General features: G+C 34.3%; 1 protein-coding gene across 7 annotated transcripts in view; it reads left to right on the top strand.

The window, feature by feature from the left end:
- The window catches only part of MARK1 (microtubule affinity regulating kinase 1), a 140093-nt gene that overhangs the window by 85259 nt on the left and 34365 nt on the right, over positions 1-20469 (top strand). For 5 of the 7 annotated variants that reach the window (XR_011467316.1, XM_070385497.1, XM_070385495.1 and 2 more), the window contains exons 4-7: positions 10213-10261; positions 11364-11429; positions 15160-15230; positions 19794-19850. Coding sequence is in view for 6 of the 7 variants with exons in the window: in XM_070385497.1 (XP_070241598.1) it covers positions 10213-10261; positions 11364-11429; positions 15160-15230; positions 19794-19850 (243 nt within the window). In the remaining variant the exon portion in view is untranslated. Of the gene's footprint in view, positions 1-7198; positions 7482-10212; positions 10262-11363; positions 11430-15159; positions 15231-19793; positions 19851-20469 lie in introns of those variants that run through there. The other 2 variants (XM_070385499.1, XM_070385500.1) reach the window with 2 other exon arrangements.

The raw sequence follows: 20469 nt of genomic DNA, 5'->3' as shown, positions 1-20469 counted from the left end.
CTTTGTTTTCATGCATTGTAGAATATTCAACATTTGGCCTTACTCAGTGAATGCTAGGAGCACCTCATATGCCAGTCAGTCATATCTAAGAAATAAAAATATAAAACACGGAATTAAAATTAATCATTTTTTCCCCCTTAGCACTGACAGTCAAGTAATAGTAAAAAAATAGCAAAATGGCTTTCCGTGCCTTAGGTGTGCTTCTTAAAAGGCAGATTATGACAGCACATATTTGCAGTAAGGATTCATTTTAATCTCATCTCAACCCAAAAGTATTTGGTTAAGTCTTGTTCTGAACTTGATGTGAATTTAAGCTGGTCCTTCTTGTTTATTCCTTTTTGTATAGCATATTAATAGGGAATATTACTTTCCTTTGCCAACATTGGTGATAGATGAAAGTAATCTACATTTGATACCCTACCTGTTCCAAACTTCTGAAATATAGAGTTCTTAAAAACAGTTTGGTCTTTGGAATTGTTAGCATCTTTAGTTTCAACATTGCTCACGTAATATCTTGTATTATTTGTATTACATATTTTAAGTTAATGGAATCCAGTTTAATACGTTTTCATAGTTTAAGACTGTTTAGCATAGATGTTATATTTACTTGTTCCTCTTTGAAGTATGACTCCCGCCTCACGTATTAGTGGTTTTTTAGAGTAGGGTCTATGAACTACACTAGTGATTCCCTGGGGATCTTTTAAGCAGCCTGTAACTGATGGAGAAAAAGCAGAACGATGAAGCAGTTTTATTCATAGTTCACTTACTTGAAATGCAAGATTAGTTGTTTTCTCTGAAATTCCACCAAGTTTTGAAACTTGGACATATTAATTTATAACAGATTGACAAAGTTTTTGTTAGTTTGTCTCAGCTCACAATCATCAGGGTGCAGTTTATCTTCTGTATATTACTGATTAATTTGCATCTTTTATTGTTTTACTGTGTTTTATTATATTTCAAAATCACAAAAATAGCACAGTGGTTCAGAAGTCATCTGCTGAGTAGTAAAACCTGCAATGAAAACAGAAACAAGACTACTAAAACTCATTAATAATGAGAAGTGCTGCATCCCAGTTACATAGAATAGGAATCCTTATGACAGTGATTCTGCACAAGCAGGGCAAGTATAAAAAGTTTCGATAATTAACATCTAGGAGTCAAACTTATTGAATGAATAATTCATTTACTGCTAGTGTGTTATCTGTTGTGTAAAAACATTGTCAAATGGTAACCTAAGCCATTTATACTTCAGTGAGTTTTCAGATGAAGCCCAGAGACCTCTCTGGTAAGGTAGTTAAGTTTTCCAGAATATCTTCAAAATAATCTGTATCATGTTGATGAATTTGGTCAGTAAAAGTAGAGAGGAAGACAGAATCATGGGAGCAATTCAGAATTATATTTCTTTTAACAAATCAAAAAACCAAACTTTTAAAGGCAATCCTATAATTATTGACAAATATTTTGGATCAAGAAGAAAGCAGAAGCTCCTTGGCAATACTCCTTAACAAATCTCCCTGTTGAACATAGGCTGAAAACCAATTACTCTCACATATGCTTGCTCTCTCACATATGTCACTTCGTAGCTGCAAAAACCACTTACGTGCTGAGTACTTCTTGTGTACAGTTCTTTCCATGTGTGTAGATGATTTGAAGAAAAAGTCTTGACCAGTTCTTTCGTGGATAAATGAAAACCTAAGTCATAAGAGAAGAATTAGTGTTTAGTAAGCTGGTTGTAGACTGCAAAAGTTGTCTTTGAATCATTACTGAATTTATATATATAAGTTCAAACACCTGCAAGGAGTGATACTGCTGTGTGAATACATAGGATCATACCTAATGCCGAGTCACTCACTGCTTCATTCTCCATGAAATTTTTGGTTGGTAACATATCTCTGACCTTGATTTGATTTTAAAGGAATGCTGGAAACAGGGACTATCATAAAATCTTGGCTATTGGGAGATGTCTGTGTAGCCCACAGTGTGAATTGGGAAGTGTATCTTTCACACTGAAACAAGTTTCTTTTTAAATTTATTTTTAATTGAAGGATAATTACTTTACAATATTGTGTTAGTTTCTAAACAAGTTTCTTTTAAAAGGTGATACTAATAATGTTAATGTCTAACTAAAATATCAACAGTTGAAATGTTAAAGATAACCAGATTTTTTGGAGAGTTGCTCTTGTTTAATCGCTAAGTTGTATCTAACTCTTTGGCGACCCCCTGGATGGCTTCTCTGTCCCTGGAATTTCCTAGGCAAGAATATTGGAGTGGGTTGCCATTTCCTTCTCCAGGGGATCTTTGTGATCCAGGGATCAGACCCGCATCTCCCACATCTCCTGCCTTGCAGGCGGATTCTTGACTGCTGAACCACTGGGGCGACTCCTTTTTGGAAAGACCAAACTGTATTTCAGGGAGTTCACTGACCAAAACTCTGACTTTTCTAAACCCTGTTTTAGCCTTCAGTTATTGGACAAAGAGTTCAATAACATATTATAGGCAGGTTTAACGTACAAATGTTACATCCAGATATGAAGACTACTTTCCAGAGTAAGCATATCCAAAGAGTATATTAAGAACCATTTGCTATTATCCTTCAGATTGAAATTTCTAGTCTTCTGACTTTTTAGTATGATTAGATCAATAGCCTAGAATCTGTCTGAGAGCAGTACATAAGCTTTGTAAAGAACTGCTTTTGTAAGGTTGGGTACTCTAATTAATCTGAATGTCTCTGACATACCTCCCAGTATTTCCTTTGTTCCTTTCACTGGTCAATCTGTGATTATAATTTAGGATTTTTTAAACTTAATAGAAATAAGGGGGAAAAAAAAGTAAAGCTAGAAATGGAAACTGCCTTACGATTAAAGCTGCATGTCATTGAGTCCAATACATGTGTTAATTAATTAATTCTTAATATAGCAAATATGTATTGAATGAAGATTATATTTCCCTTATGTTTTCCTCTGTGTTTTTGGCTCCCCCTTTTCTCTTTCCTTTAAATGGAGTCATATTCCTTTTTGTTTGCCGCTCAGTGTTGGAGTTTCACAAGGCATGGTCCTAGGACTCTCAGTGTTCTCTTCCAAGGCTGTCTCAAGGGTGACTCTGGTTTAAATGGTCACCTATAAGCAAACACAGATTTATTTCTTCAACTCAGAACCCCTCCTACATTTGCTTGTAATCCCTCAAAGATAACCCAAACTTATATCCAAAGCTGAACTCATGACCTCCCCCCGCCTGCTCAGTATGTTGCCCTCCTGTTGCTCTTCCAGTGTCCTGTCTCAGTGAGTGACACTGTCCCCAAATTGTGCAGGCCAGAAGCCTCAGAACTATCCTTGGCTCCTCCCTCTCCCTCCTCCTCACCATCTCAGTCCTTGAATTGTTCTGATTTTATTTCTTTTTTTTTTTTTAATTTTATTTTATTTTTAAACTTTACATAGGTGTATTAGTTTTGCCAAATATCAAAATGAATCCACCACAGGTATACATGTGTTCCCCATCCTGAGCCCTCCTCCCTCCTCCCTCCCCATACCATCCCTCTGGGTCATCCCAGTGCACTAGCCCCAAGCATCCAGTATCGTGCATTGAACCTGGACTGGCATCTCGTTTCATACATGATATTTTACATGTTTCAATGCCATTCTCCCAAATCTTCCCACCCTCTCCCTCTCCCACAGAGTCCATAAGACTGTTCTATACATCAGTGTCTCTTTTGCTGTCTCGTACACAGGGTTATTGTTACCATCTTTCTAAATTCCATATATATGCGTTAGTATACTGTATTGGTGTTTTTCCTTCTGGCTTACTTCACTTTGTATAATAGGCTCCAGTTTCATCCACCTGATTAGAACTGATTCAAATGTATTCTTTTTAATGGCTGAGTAATACTCCATTGTGTATATGTACCATAGCTTTCTTATCTATTCATTGGCTGATGGACATCTGATTTTATTTCTTAAATGTCTTTCTCATCCCGATCCTCTCGACACCGCTGCTGTTATCTCTTCCTTGGACTACCCCAGTAGCTTTCCACCTAGGTTTTCTGCACTTTGCATCCCCCCCAACACCCCCTACCCTCCCCCACACACACTCAGTCACTCACTCACACATATATAAACCCTTTAAAAAGTCATCAAGGATGCAGAACCTGTCTGATTATATTGTCTTTCTGTTTAAACTTTTAGATGGCATTCCATTTTTTGTAGTTTGGAAATCAAGTTCATTAACATGGTGTTCAGATCCTACCTTCTTTTTTCATCTCATGGTCCCCCAACTCTCCCTAGCTTCTCCCCACTCTTCTCATCCCCTCCTCCTCTGATTCTGCTGCCTTTCTTTCATCTGGTGCTATTCATACTGTTTCAGCCATCAGGCCTTTGCAGCTTTTCACCCACCCTGTTCTTAAGCTTTTACCACTCCCTTTGGGCTTCCCTGATAGCTCAGTTGGTAAAGAATCTGCCTGCAATGTTGGAGACCTGGGTTTGATCCCTGGGTTGGATCCCTGGAGGTTAGGAAAGGCTACCCACTCCAGTATTCTGTTCTGGAGAATTCCATGGACTACAGTCCATGGGATTGCAAAGAGTCAGATACAACGGAGCGATTTTCACTTCACTTAATTCTTGCTCACTTCTCACACTTCAGCCTTAAGAGTAATTTCTTCAGGGAAACCTTTCCTATCTCCACTTCTTGCTCACTTCTCACATTTCAGCCTTAAGAGTAATTTCTTCAGGGAAACCTTTCCTATCTCCACAACAGGTGTTAAATCCTCCTGCCCTTCTTAAAATTAAGCACCCAGAACCAAGAGTTATTCATAAAACATCGCTTTAGTTTTGCTTGAATAGTACTATTTGGATTTTGCTTTTGATGCGTGTATTTCTGCCTCTGATTCTGAAGACCTCTGTTCTAATTTCTCAGACTTTTTTGGCTGAAAAGTGTACATCTATTTCTGTATTCTCAAGAACTATGTAATATTTTCACAGTTATTTTAAGAGTCATACTCCTGGCTTTTCTAAGTTGGGAAGTTTGTTGATATAGTACACTAGTCTATCTTTAATTTTTGGATGGAGACTTCAAAACATCTTTACCATTTTAAAAAAAGTTGCTTTCTCATGATATTTATTTATTGGGCTGAAATGTTTCATTTCTGATCTTTTTTTTTTTTTTCTGATCTTTTTTTATAAGATAAAACTAGAGATACAGTTGAAGCCCTGTGTGTCATTTCTTGGCTCTATTCCTGTCCTTCTACCTAGAAATAACTTCTATTCTGAATTTGGTCTTTCTTATTCCCATTCATTTGTTTAAAAATTTTTCACATGTGTATCTTTACATAAAATACTATATATTATTTATTTTAAGCTTTTTATTCTTCTGCAGCTTACTTGTTTCCATTTAGCTTGTCTTACAGTTTTATCCATGTTAGTGTGTATAGTCTAGCTCACTTATTTTCACTGTTACTAATGCCATTGTACAAATAAGCTGGTTTACCCATTCTCTTAGTAGATATCTACCAGTTAGTCCATCTTTCTGTTTATATTTAGATTGTTCCTGTTGTTTTAGTGTTTCCTTTTTTTTTTTTCCTAGTTAGCTTTTTGTTTTTGCTGTTACAGACAATGCAGCAATGTTTATTGTTGTGTACTTATTTTTCTAAAGAAGTAAAGAAGGGTATATATCTCTCCAAGTAGAATTGCAAGGTTAAAGGGCATGCATATCCTCAAATTTATTAAATAATGTCAAATTGCTCTTAAGTGGCTACACCAATATCTACTTCTGCTAACTTTGTATGAGATTTACTTTTGCTCCACATTGTTGTCAGCACTTTATATTATCAGATTTCTTAATTTTTGCCAATCTCGTGGAAGGTATCTTCTTTTGATTTTCATGATTTCTGCCTAGTGAGATTGGACATTTTTTCAGATTTAATCTATTTAATGTTTAGTATCTTCTCTATGAAATTATTTGATTTGATGTCTCAAATAATTGTATTTACTTAACAGCAACTTGAGCCCACAGTTGTATCCATACAAGCCCTTGGGAAAGACTATAGCACTATAAAATTAGTACCAGTTCATAAAAAGAAAAGTTATCATTCATATATGAAGGTAAAATTTAGGCAAAGTGGCAGAGCCTATTATTTTGCATTTAATAATTGATGACAAGTTGTCAAGTTTAGAAGTAATACTAAGCATTTTGTGTTTTTTATTTAGAAATCATCTAATATATACTAATTTAAGTATATTCAGATTTCTTTTTCTGAAGTATTTCATGGGGAGAGCTTAAGTTAGCCTGTGTTTTAATACTGGTACTAGGAATAACTTCATAAGATATTTGATGTCCTAATAATAATGTCTGAAGTAAAAGAGGAATGAAATGGTAATGCTAGAAATTAAAAAGCTGAGAGTTTAATCTGTAGGGTTCTGTTAATATAGGCACATTGTATATAAAATCCCTCAATGACTGGTGTCTCTGAGAAGGTGTATACAAAGCCCTTTCCCTTAGATCTGAACATCACCTACAGGGTACAGCAGCACCCACACTTCACGTTAATAGGCCAGTAAACTGCTGTGAAAGATACAGTTGAATTTTTACAAGGTTTGAGGTAAAGGCAAAGAAGGGCTTCTGCCCCTCCTCAAACCCAAATCAGAGCAAAATACCTGAAAGGCCAAGAAAGCTGTGTTAAAAGGCCAAGAAGATATGCATGTCAGCCTCCTCTTATGAGCCCAGCATACTGTGACTCTGATGACAGCCTGGAAGAGCTCTCCTTGGGGGGAACAAGGTTGACCACTGCCTTTGTCAATTTCTCCGTGGCCAGAGTTCTTCTCTATCTGCCCAAGAATACAGAGATGATGAAGAAGTCCTTTGACATTGACAGGTCCCAGGACAGCACAGTGAGCAGGTCTGGTAGAGATGATGATGGCAGTTTGACTGGTCCCTGACTATGATGCTTTGAGAATAAATAGGATGACCATTGTCTTAGCCATGTCCACTTGACTACTAATAAATAGAATAGACTTTTCCACCATCCCCATATAAAACCGTGTGCATATATTAAATTTTGTCTCTCGGAAAAAAAAAAAAAAAGTAATAATAAGCAGAAGGAATGGAAGAGGTTGGAAGGAACAGAGTAGTTGAGAGAAGAAATAAATAAGACAAATATGTATTGATTAACACTAATGGAGTTTGCCTAATCCTGATCCTTACCTCTAACCAGGAAGGACTGAACTGAAAAGTGAATACCTCTGCACAGAACTGAGGCTTGTTCACTAACTTCCGTTATCTAAAACAGTCAAGAACCCAGGAGGAAACCACAGAAGCCTCTGAACAACTAGAACAACTGTCACAAAGTCCAGACAGTGAAGTGCCTGCCCTTCCGTCATGGAAGACCCATCCGTCTCAAGCCTCGCTCAGCACTTACTTCTCTAATTCAACACACAGTCTTAAAACCCTGGCCTTAGTTCTCTGCCGACAGAAAAGCTGAACCAATAGTTTGAAAGGTATTAGTGAATCCAGAGCTCTCCTGCTAAATTTGTATATGTTAGGAACATCATGATGTCACAGTTTCAAGAGGAAAATTAGGACTAGAAATTAGAATCAGAAACTCAAATAGTAATGTGGGACTATTTAATATGTTCATGAACTTCTGTTTTTTTCCTGGTTAATTCTCATGTGCGTTTTAATCACACTGAAATTTTTAAAGGTGGGAAAGCTCATATAAATGCTGGTCTAAAACAATGGCAGACTTCTGTTGTCCTTACTTGGCCTGGATATATGATGCTTAGTTCGCTCAGTCATATCTTGACTCTTGGCAACTTCATGGACTGTATAGCCCACCAGACTCCTCTGTCCATGGCGTTTTGCAGGCAAGAATACTGGTTGTTGTTGTTCAGTCACTCTGTCGTGTCTGACTCTTTGAGACCCCGTGTACTGCAGCATGCTAGGCCTTCCCGTCCTTAACTGTCTCCTGGAGTTTGTTCAAACTCATGTCCATCGAGTCGGCAATTCCATCCAACCATCTCATCCTCTGTCGCTCCCTTCTCCTCCCACCTTCAATCTTGCCCAGCATCAGGGTCTCTTCCAATGAGTCAGTTCTTCACATCAGGTGGCCAAAGTATTGGTGCTTCTGCTTCAGCGTCAGTCCTTTCAATGAACACCTAGGACTGATTTCCTTTAGAATGGACTGGTTGGATCTCCTTGCAGTCCAAGGGACTCTCAAGAGTCTTCTCCAGCACCACCATTCAGAAGCATCAATTTTTCAGTTCTCAGCCTTCTTTATGGTCCAGCTATCACATCTGTACATGACTACTGGAAAAACCATAGTTTTGACTAGTGGGTTGCCATTTCCTTTTCCAGGGGTTCTTCCCAACCCAGGGATTGAACCCACATCTCCTGTGTCTCTTGTAGTACACAGGCGTGCAGTGATTTTTACAACATTTCTCCATCTCAGGGTAACCTTCTTAACTTGGTCTAAATGTTCAGCTCTCCTTTCTCCCTCACCTCTCTCTCTCCCCCTTTACTAAGGAAGAGCAAGCATGGATAAGATTGGCGTCTTTGCTAATAAGGATGTGTTCTGAGTGAAAAAATCACATATGTGTAAGGAACTCACTGTCTCTCCCTCTTCTGCTCCCTTTGACTCAAGTGACTGGTGCAGAAGACTTCGACATTGTCCAGTCTCTCTTCTGTGCAACCAACTGGAATATTAGAGTTTAAGAAGGGATTATGGGGAATCATGAAGAAGAGCATCATAAACCTTTACTGAATCCATGTGCTACTCCTGTTAAGTTGACCCAAATTCTCTAGGTTTGGAAGGTTAATGACAAATCTGGTGACAATTTAAGTGTTTCTTTAGAAATAAGGGTGATTGGCAGGGCATGATTCTGGCACTTCATTGTTCCAAGTCAATTAAGCACTTAAAACCCCCATCATTACTTCTTCCAGCAGCAGCTGCTCTTCTGTCCATAGCTGCCTGTCACTTTAAGCCAGCACATACCCAGCTTATACACACATTTATGCTGTTGCTTGTTTTTGTTTTTTTCTCACTCCTTGTCAAAAACTATTAAAGGATAAAATAGGTAACCAACGAGGACCGACTGTATAACACAGGGACTGTAGTCAATATCCTGTAATAACCTATAATGGAAAAGAGTCTAAAAATGAACATATATGGATATGTTCATATATGAATCACTTTGCTGAACACCTGAAACTAATACGACTTTTTAAATTAACCATATTTCAATAAATTTAAAAAGAAATCCACCTGAAGAAGAGGAAACTATCCATAGAACAATATATTCTAGACATCTTTGAGATGTAGGAACCCGATGGCTGTATATTATTGCTTTAACTAGAATAAATTAAAACAACAGATATCACTTCACACCCATTGCATTGCATGTGTGTGCTCAGGCACATCCAGCTCTGCGACCCTATGAGCTATAACCTGCCAGGCTCCTCTGTCCATGGGATTTCCCAGACAAGAATACTGGAGTGAGTTGCTGTTTCCTTCTCCAGGGGATCTTCCTGACTCAGATCAAACCAAAGTCTCCTGCATCTCCTGCATTGCAGGTGGATTATTTGCCTCTTGAGCTATTGGGGCTTCCTGCACACCTATAAAATGGTGAAAATCCAGAACAGTGACAACACTGAATGGTGGCAAGGATGTGAAACAACAGGAGCTCTCAGCTGCTGATGGGAATGCAAAATGGTGCAGCCAGTTTGGAGGGTAGTTTGTTGGATTCTTATAAAACTAAACCTACTCCACTATACCACCCAGCAATCATCTTCTTTGATATTTACCCAAGTGAATTGAAAATTTATGTCCACACAAAAGCTTAATGGTTTATATACCTTTATTCATAATTGCTTATAGTGTGATCAACCAGTAGAGATAAAGAGTCAGGCCCCCCCACCTCCTAAGAACGTTGTTTTTGGATAAAAGTCATAAGAATGTACATTTAGTTTCATTTCCATAGTATTTTTCTTTTATTCCTAGTAATGAGTATTTGAATTTTTTTTATTGTATATGGTATATTCACACACACACACAGAACCATTTGAGTTCAATTAGTTAACGTTGTCCTGGAAGCCAAGTCTTAGTAGAGTTGGAATTGTGAAATAAATCCTATAGTGTCTTACAAGAAGATAAATTTCTTCAAATAGATGTTTTGATTGGTTCTCTGTTGAGTATTCTTTTTTAGCAGAAATGTTTCCTGTTTCCTTTCACAGTTGTTTCGAGAAGTACGAATAATGAAGATATTGAATCACCCTAACATAGGTATGAAATTTATATTCCACAATTAATGATAAAATATTTTCCTTAAATACTATTGAGGCTATTTAAAATGATACAGTTTTAAGGATGTTCTGTATAAAAAGAAGAAAAGTGATAACCTAAGTAATAATCTCAGAAAGTGTTACTTTGGGTAAAAATATTATAAAGAAGTTAACTGAAGGCTACAAATTGTATTTTTCTACTACCTTGCTATCTTCTACTGTTCACTAAAATAATACATATGACTTGGAGTTGCTGTATACAGGTGTTTCTTATGTCTCCTTACTAAATCTCTCTAAAGATTGCATGCCATTTAGATATGGATAAGAAGTAATTCCAGATATTTTGGCAGTTTGGACTTGGGTTTGTTCATAGTCCATAGGCAAAATAACTAGTTTGAATTTTAAAGAAAATAAAGATTTTATTTCAATTTTAGTGAACTTATTTCCATAAATTCTATTTTCCCCGCATATTTACAGACAAATTTATTTGTAAATTAATTTACAACATATTACTCAAAGTCATTGGATTATAAGAAGTAAAAAGCAATTATTCTTTTAATCTGTTTATTCTTGAAGTGTGTTTCTTGCTCACTAAAAAAATCTTATGTTTAATTAGAGATACAAATGCAGTTCCCTTTGGTATATAATTTCAACTACATAAGTCTGATAATTTAGTAGATTTTAATCAGAAACTTTAAAATATCACATAATTATAAAATTTTTTATTTCTGTACCAAAGATTATTTAACATTTTTGATTGAATCGTTATGATAATAGTATCTTTTTAAGCATTCACTAAATTTTATTATTCTGATTTTAAGATTTTCCTTTTTATTACCTTATTCTAATTTGAAAGGGGATAAGCTTTTTAATCCTAGAAACTTAACTCTCTTTTGACCCAGCAGTTGGTTCCAAATCATTTTGTGATAGTTATCTACCATGGTAGTAATAATCCTTGGGAAAACTTTTAAACTTTAAATTGTAAGTAGTAATATTTAGTAAATGCTCAACTTTTCCTTTGGTTTAGTGTTACTTTAAATTTTCTTAAAATATATCTAGTATGCTCACAATTACAGAGTTATATCTCTAATTTCTTTTTTCAGTAAAATTGTTTGAAGTTATTGAAACAGAGAAGACTCTCTATTTAGTCATGGAATACGCGAGTGGGGGTAAGGATGAGAGGATTGAAAAGTTACCTTTGATGAGACATGTTGAATTATTAATACCTGAAAGCTCATTATAATATCTATGTCTTTATTTTGTTAATGAATCTGTAGTTTTATTAAAATGCCTTTCATTGGTGTCTTTAGGAAAATTCATTGTTTGATTTTAAGACCTATTGATCCTACATTTAAAAATTGGACTTTGGCTTATTTAAAAATTACTTAGGGATATTTTTCAAAATTAAATTTGCATTGTTATCTATGAATGTTATCTATGAATGTAATCTATGAAACATTCATCTTAATATTATATTATTATTATTATTTTCTAATACTGTTTTCTCTTGGCTATAAATAGGAAATCTCAAACCCAAATGTTTTTAGTAATGTTTATAGTAAAAGCCTGTTCTAGGTCACATTTTTGTTTAACTGATCGCATATCACAGATTCTCAATATACATACATCTTCAAGATAATCTATAAAATGTTTCAATTTAAACAAATATTGATCTATGTATTTTATAAATTAGAATACTGAGTTGACAGGGGAATGGTAAGATATACTTCTAGTAGAATACAATGTTTATTTTGACTGTCTAGCATCAAAATAAACACTGATTATTAGAAAATCATTTTCATTTCCTGCACTTTCCTCAAATGAGAGATACATTGCCGTAGAATCACTGTTCTTTTAGGCATAAGCCTTAACTTTCTCAGAAACAGGTTTAAAATTTATGGAGTTAAATAATTTAATAAGTAAAAAGAGGATCTTGAAGGTTTTAAGGAATCATAGAATTTAAACAATTAAAGAAGGAGGGCATTGGAAATTATTTAAACCAACTTGTCTAATTAACCTTTTTTTGCTAATTAGTAGGAAAACAGTGTTGAGTCTAGTTTTGAATCCTTTTAGCTAAAAAAGGATGTAGATTTTTATGATCTGATTTTCTGTAACTTGAATAAAGACGATTTATTTTAATCTACAACATTTAGACTATGTATTTTTATAGTGTCTGTTAGATTTTTAAAAAATTTACTACAAATACTAAATATTTTAATTACTTTTTAGTTTTTTAATAGATTTGGGTTTTTGCATCACTTTTTTAAAACCCTAAAAATACTTCATGTAAGTTTTTTACATAAACCAAAAACCTGAATCATTAATGTTTTTTATTATCATAGGATTTTTAAAAATATTAATTGTCATGCAAACTTGCATAAAATGTTAGTCTATAATAAAATTAATGAACCTTCAAATACCACATAATGAATTCTTTCTTCACTAAACTCTTCTTTAGTTAGATGTAAATTAACAGTTCATCAGTATGGGAACCCTGTGTGTTTATAGTTCAGTTAAACTTTTTTTAGTGATCTAGTCTCAAGAGAAGGGCTAGACATGGCTTTGATACGAGAACTTACAGACAGCTAAAGATAGATGGGCATTGTTCAATTTTTATGAAGGTCCACCACAAGGCTGGGTTAATACTAATGTGCGTACTGCTCTAACAATTAATGGTAAGTACAGTCAACTCTCTATTGGTGCTAATGAAGAGGAGCAATGGCTGGAGTAATAGGCAGCACCTGGGGTCCTCACTGCTCTCCTTCAGTAGCACTGGAGGGCAGTGGGGTATAGTGTAGGATAGAGGGGTATGTACTTCAGCTCATCCCAAACCAGGTGGTCTCTTACTTAATTCTTATTCCTGATGATAGGTTTCCTTTGAGTCTTGCCAGTCAGTGGTACTGTAACAAAACCATCTCAGTTCTGTAGCAGTAAATCTAGAATCGACCTCTTGCCTTTTAAACCTATAAATGACAAGATGACTCTGGAAAATAAAACAATATGTTTCCTCTAAAATTTATAGATATTTTAGGATTGAATCTGACATGCACACTAGAAACTTAGCATGAAAAACGGCCTCTTTGAGGAGTACATCTCTTGACTCTGGTTCATTCATGGGGCAAAAGATCTTCAGTGATTAGAAGGGCAGGGAACTCCTATATGAACCATGTTTTGTTCAAAGGAACCTATTAAAAGTAGGCATCAGGGCTAATCCACAATGGTATGTGTATTTCTCCTGTTGTTCATGCAAACGTTATTTATTAAATGTTTACTATGTACTAGGTGATATTCAAGGTGAGAACAACACGTGGATGAACAGATGCAACGTCATTGCCATCAAAAAGATGACATTCTAGTTGGGGAAGCGTATCATAAACATGTAATATATAATCAGTAAAAGACTGGGTCATGTAAACATCTGGGGTATGGACATTCCAGGCAGAACTTGAGGGCAGTCCAGATTTTTGAACCCCTGCTGTATATATTTTATCTTTCCCAGCCTAAATTCACATATCTAGAGTTAACTGCTATGATGGGTCAACTAGAGCATCTATTCATTTCTCTGTTTTTATCATCCCATTTAATCATTTAAGTATGCTTTATATAATCTGCTAACATTGTAGATGTATTAGTTTCATCTGACATACATACATCGTTGCATTTTGATTTTTAACATTTTACTTATGTCCTAGGATTGATATTGCATATATGTATATGTAATATATCTGTATACCTAGATACAAATATATAATTTATTGAGTGCTTACTATATGCCAGTCACTGTGCTAAGCACGTGCATTATTTCATTAATCCTTACAATAGCCATGTGAGATAGACAATAGGGAGAAACGGGGTCTTAACATAGTTAAGAAATCTTCCTAATATCTCCCCATAGCAACTTAGGGCTAAATCAGGATTCATACCAAAATTAGTCTGATTCTAAAACCTGAGTTTTTAACCACTTTGCTGTACTTTATAAGAACTCTGCAAGACACTTGGTGAGTTTTTAATATACATATATGTCTATATGGTACAAATTATAAGGATATAAAATTTTTATCCCTTATACTGAGGTATTTTATCTTTCATAATGTAACTGAACATTAGGTTTATTATTATTAATTAGAGAAAAATGAAAAAAAACTTACATGTAAAGAATCTATTAGAAAATTTTTACAGTTTCTAGTATCTTTAAATTCTTTCAACAAATTTGTAATGTCTATCCACTTTGTGTCCTGTCATGGGGATGGGCATGCAGGTAAAGTATGGGTGTGATGACAGCATTCAAGAAGGTTGCAGCTCCTCTAGGGTAATAGGAGATGCAGACAAGGATGGTTTCATTCTGTATAGTAAGGAGTTAAGTACCAGTGCAGGTGAAATGAGTATCATGAGAATGAACATGATCAAAATATGAAGGATAAGAATGAAATCAGTGTGGATGGAGATAGAGGTGGAATTTGACCAAGATTAAATGATCAGTAGACTTTAAGAGAGTGAGCCAACATAATATGACTTTTGGTATTTTATTTGAAATGTAAGCCCCAAATACAGAGCCAAATGTAATTTTTGGTTGCCCGTGCTGTGGCTTCCCTTTATTTGAATGGATAATAAAGAGTTGACTGTATTTTCACATAGTACTGGAAAGAAGAAAGTTTTCTTAATGTTTTTATGATTTTTTAATTAAAGGAGTTTTGCTGATTCATAAGCTGCTACCAATATTCGGTTTTATATGTCTTTTCCCCTTTTTTTCTATCATGTAATAGTTATAATTTATATAGAACTATCAGAAAAGTGTGGGCCAAAAGCTTCTTTAAAAACAAGGCAAAAACTTGACGATGCATATATTGTTAACTGAAAATCTATGTATATTTTACTGCCTGCTTTACCTTTCTGATTCAGGTGAAGTATTTGATTACTTAGTTGCCCATGGAAGAATGAAAGAAAAAGAGGCCCGTGCAAAATTTAGGCAGGTATGGAAAGTAGTTTTCAACTTTGTTTTGCTGATATTTTTAGTGATGTACAATGGACAGTATCACAAACCAGAATTCAGAGTACATGGTACTTTAAAAAGAAAAATTCATACTTTCTTTTTTAAGATGGAAAACTGAAAAATAAACTTGTAAAATAGTTATATTTGGTTATTTTTAGATCATATAAATAGTAAAATGTTTATAGTTGAGACTCTTATTAATAACTCTTTGATAGTCTTGGAAGTAGAGACCTAGAGTGAGATAGAAAATAAATACTTAAACATTTATCCAGGAATTATTATTAAGTATTATTACCTTTATGTGTACAACATAACTGTGTACTGTTTAAGAAGGTTTTTGTATTTTTTTAAGTAATTAAAGATATCTTGCTTTTGGAACTCCTATTTTTGTAGGTTTAAAGACTATGATCAATTTTATTTAGTCGAGTAGGGAAGGAACCTTGCCAGTGTGAAGAATATGGTAAGATATTGGTATTTCCAGGTCGACTTGATTATGATTTGTTACATAAATGATAAAATAAGAAAAAGCAATTTAAGTTCATCTAAGCTTTTGTTTCTAATTTTTAGGAATGAAGTAATTAAAATTAACATACTTTAAAAATCACTGTAGCAATGCCAGATTAATAAATTGTAAATTGTTCATAAAATTTACTGAAGTGTCAACAGATAGCTTACTATATCCAAACTTTGCCTTAGTGAATTTAAAATACTCACTTAAAAATAGTTCAGTATCTCTTCCGTAAGCATGATTCTGCAATTAAAGTGATCCTATAATCAGTAAGAGTGGGTCATACTAATATGAAATGTTCCACTGTGAGATTTTTACATATATGTTAACATATAAACAAGTATAGCAGTCCTGAGGAAGATGGGAGGAAAATACCTTTTTGACTCTCCGAGCACTCTCCGAATTAATCATGGAGTGAGCTTATTTTGGGAAACATCTATTATTAATATCTCACAGAATCATTATTTTTTGGAACACAATATATAAAATACTTTAGACCAAAGATATACACAGCCATTCATTATATTTGAAATGGATCTTATAAGCATTTGACTTAAAATAGCTGAATCTAAAGACAGCTGGTAATGAGGACGCAACCTTAAGAAGCTGGACAGCGATCAGCCACATACTGTTAAATTCTTTGCTACGCTGGGTTGCAAGTCCAGGTTTACTTAAGTAAGGAACTACAATCATCACTTCAAATGTCGTCGTTCTCTCCATCAACTCTAGCTTTAGTAGCCAACTAGGAAGAAAATTCCAATTGACATTAGATATTTCCATTGAAATCTAAATCGGTATTTGAAGGACTGTCACTGCTCACTCTTCTTTTTAGTTGGTTGGTTTTATTTATTTACTATTAAAAACATACTGTGGTTGAAAATTGTGCTGGGTACTATATGGAATTAGAGAATGTGAAAATGCCTGCTGTTTTAAAGAGCTTACTCATCTTTATTGACAGGTATGAGCAGGATAGGAGGCTGGGATATAGATATTTTCATAAAGATCCAAGTAATTATTAAGTGGCTCTTTTTTTTTTAAGTGAAATCTGGATTACTTTAAAATGAGATCAGAGGTTGAATATGAAATGAATTCTATTTAAAATGTAAAACAATGGAAGTTTAAAGAATAATTCTCTATTATAAATATTAAATGTATTTTACTATCTATATGTGTTCCCCCCAAATTAAATAGATAACCAACTCACATTTTTAAAAACAATGAAAACACACACAATTTTGTAGTTATTTGTCAAAAAGTTGTTTTTGTTTTTATATTTATTTTTGCTAAGTTTATTTTTCTTTATAGGTTTAATTAAAACTCTAGTTAATGTATATTTATTTTATTTTTATTTGGTCTGTATGTCATGCAATTACTTTTAAGAGTTTAACAGTGAAGGGGAATATACTATATTATTAAGGGTATATACACACCTATCCATGTATGTCCTTGACTCTACCATGAAGTATAGCAAAGACACTACGACAATTTAGGACCAATTTAGCAGCTATTGCTCCTACAGTACCTCTGCATTCCCTTAAGATTTGAAGGCCTGCAAGAAAATCATAATGTTGATTCAGCCCTCTCAATATCAAGGCTATGACTTGAAGCTTGGGAATTCCTGACTCACTTATAAATAATTGCAAAGCAAACCCCACAATTGCACCTCATGGCAAAATATTGACATGTCTTGTCTTAGGGTCAGTGCGGGACTGATTGTCAATCATGTTTTTGAGATCCGTAACTAAAGGATCATAAAGAAGTTCATACATTGCATTTGTGGAGGTACAGAAGGTTTGAGATGGGAGGGTCTGGCCATAGATTAATGCAGTAAAACTTGGATTTGTGGATGGGGATTCTTACAGTGAGTGAGTCAGAAGCCAGAGCTTCTTTCATTGTAGAAATTGTATCCTACTAGATCAGTGTGGTGGTATTATAAATTATCTTTCCCTTCTTAAGTCTTTAAGACGCAGGAGATTTTTATTCCAGAAGTGCCTATAGAACTGCTTTCATAGAAACTATCCTGTCTAAGGTGAAGTTCATGTTTGGTAACCAAATCATTACCTGTAGCATGCCTTCTTTACTGTATCAAGAGAAGGTGACTTGAAAAACATAATGTTATCAGCAAAGTTCTGTCATCTATGATACAAAAATAGCTTTATAGTATGAACGTCCTATGGCCTATATAATGTATTCAGTAAGTTGAATTAATATTTACATGTAAATGTATATCTCTTAACTAATGAACATATTTTGGTGAAAATTAGATATTACAGTTTGAGGTATATTGCTTAAGAAAATGAACCTACATATTACTTGTAGGGTCCTGCTGTTTTGGGGGGACTCACACTTCAAATTGATTATAATCATTCACAGTTGTTCTGCTCAAAAACATATCATGGTTCTGTAGCACCTGCTTAGTTTGGAATTTAGAGACTTTTACCAACTTGTCTATCCAGGTTTAACTCCCAGTATTACCATTTTCCAACCTACTTTCCAGATACACTGTGTTGCCTTCACAGTAGGCATTTCACCCCCTTACCCCTTACATCCCCATCCCCAAGCCTCCACATTTTAAAATATTTCTGTCCTTCATGTTGGCTTAGGTCAAATGTTAGTATCACCTACCAACTGGAAATTATTCTTTATTTTTATGATTCCTTCTCTTCTTTGTACATCTGCTTCTATGATTCTGCCTTGTTATATATATAGTTACTCATATACATATTTTTTCCTCCTAATCAGACTGTAAACTCCTTAAGGACAGGGTGCACATGTATTGTTCATTTTTGTGTTCCCCTTGCAACTAGCACATTTTCTTGCACATAGCAGGTACTCAATAAACTGTTGGATCAAACTGACTTTAATAGAATTACATCTTACTCATTGTATGTTGATTTTGTTTTGAATTCATGTCTTCTCTGTCTTTGAACCATTTTAATATACATTAGAATAATTTTATAATACTGAAATATCAGCTTCACTTGTACTACTTCGAAGTTTTTTTTTTTTTTCCCTAACCAGTATCCTATTAGCGTGATCATACCTCACATCACCTTTAGACTTTTAAAAATCTCATTTCTGTCCCCATTTGTAAATGCCTAACCAATACTCAACATTCAGACTGTGTTTACATTTAACTGACTCCACAGACCTGAATGTTCTGCTGTGCTAAAATGGCCATACATATATGTACAAAGTAGCTCTTACCTGATTGCTATCAGATAGTTTTCATTTCTGTATTTTATGTAATAAAGTATATAACTATTATAGATTTGCTTATAACCTATTTCTCACTTGTATCTTTGGCCCTTAAGCCATTGGATTCTTTCCTGTTTAGCACTTATCCCCAAAGAGCCCTAGGTAATAGAAATTAAGACTGCATACAGAATCTGGTTACAAGGGTAGAATACTTTGCCCAGCTGAATTAGTGACAGGTTTAAAATTATATTTCGTTTTTATCCCTTTTCTTTTGAAAATTAGGTTTCCTTTTAAGGCTCAAAAATTTTCCCTTTGCTTTGTAATATATGAACAGACAAAAATACAGTATTGCTAAATGCCCTGTTGATAAATTCTGAAGTCAGTTGACCTCCCTGAGAAACATGCCTTGAGTACATTTAATGGAATTCCTAAAATAGAGGTTTGCATTTTGAACTTGAGCCAACTGTCTTGAAATGCTGACTCATGTGTGCCAAGATTCTTATTCCAACAGTGGAGTGAACCATTTGACCCAAGTCTGTGAAGGATGCATTTGATTGCGTAAACAGAGAAATGTGACAACCTATAGGAAAAATCTGCATGCACTCTGATAAATATTTAGTATATTTTAGCAAAAGAACACTACTTTTCCACATTGTCTGAATTTAAAAGTGAGAATTTCATCACTTTAGTACATATGGTTTTCTGAACTAAAGGAACAGTGAAATTACTAAATGTAACTTTGAAATCCAAGTATTAACTTTCTAATTGGAATAATAATTGGGAAAAATGGATGCTTTTACTATAATTTTGAATCTTTTATCCAAATATTTATTTCAGATTGTATCTGCTGTACAGTATTGTCATCAAAAGTGTATTGTTCACCGTGATCTTAAGGTAAGCAACTGGTTTAATAACAAAAATTTCTTATTATTAACAGATATTTGATAGTTAGAGCTATTTTTTGGATTGCATGATTGTGCCAAACATTATAGAAGAAAAGTAGTTTTTATTTAATTTTTACAGCAGCTTTTTATAAAAGGCAGTATATTTTCTTTCTTTTTTAAAAATTGAAGTATAGTTGGCTTACAGTGTTATGTTAGTTTCAAGTGTACAGTGATTCAGTTATATATTATACATATTTTTTTTTTTCAGGTTCTTTTCCATTATAGGTATTGAATGTAGTTCCCTGTGCTATACAGTAAATCCTTTTTGCTTATCTATTTTATGTATGGTATTTTGTATCTGGTAATCCCATACTCCTAATTTATCCCTCCTCTCTTCCTTTTCCCTTTGGTAACCATAAGTTTGTTTTCTGTATCTATGAGTCTGTTTCTATTTTGTATATAGATTCATTTGTATTATTTTTAGATTCCACATATAAATGATATTATATAATATTTGTGTTTCTTTGTCTGACTTACTTCACTTAGTATGGTATTCTCTAGTCCATCCATATTGCTGCCATGGCATTATTTCAGTCCTTTTTATGGTGAAGTAATATTCCATTGTGTAA

Source organism: Bos mutus, chromosome 16 (assembly GCF_027580195.1).
Source record: "Bos mutus isolate GX-2022 chromosome 16, NWIPB_WYAK_1.1, whole genome shotgun sequence".
NCBI lineage: Eukaryota > Metazoa > Chordata > Mammalia > Artiodactyla > Bovidae > Bos > Bos mutus.
This window is presented reverse-complemented; position numbering and strand designations above follow the sequence as displayed.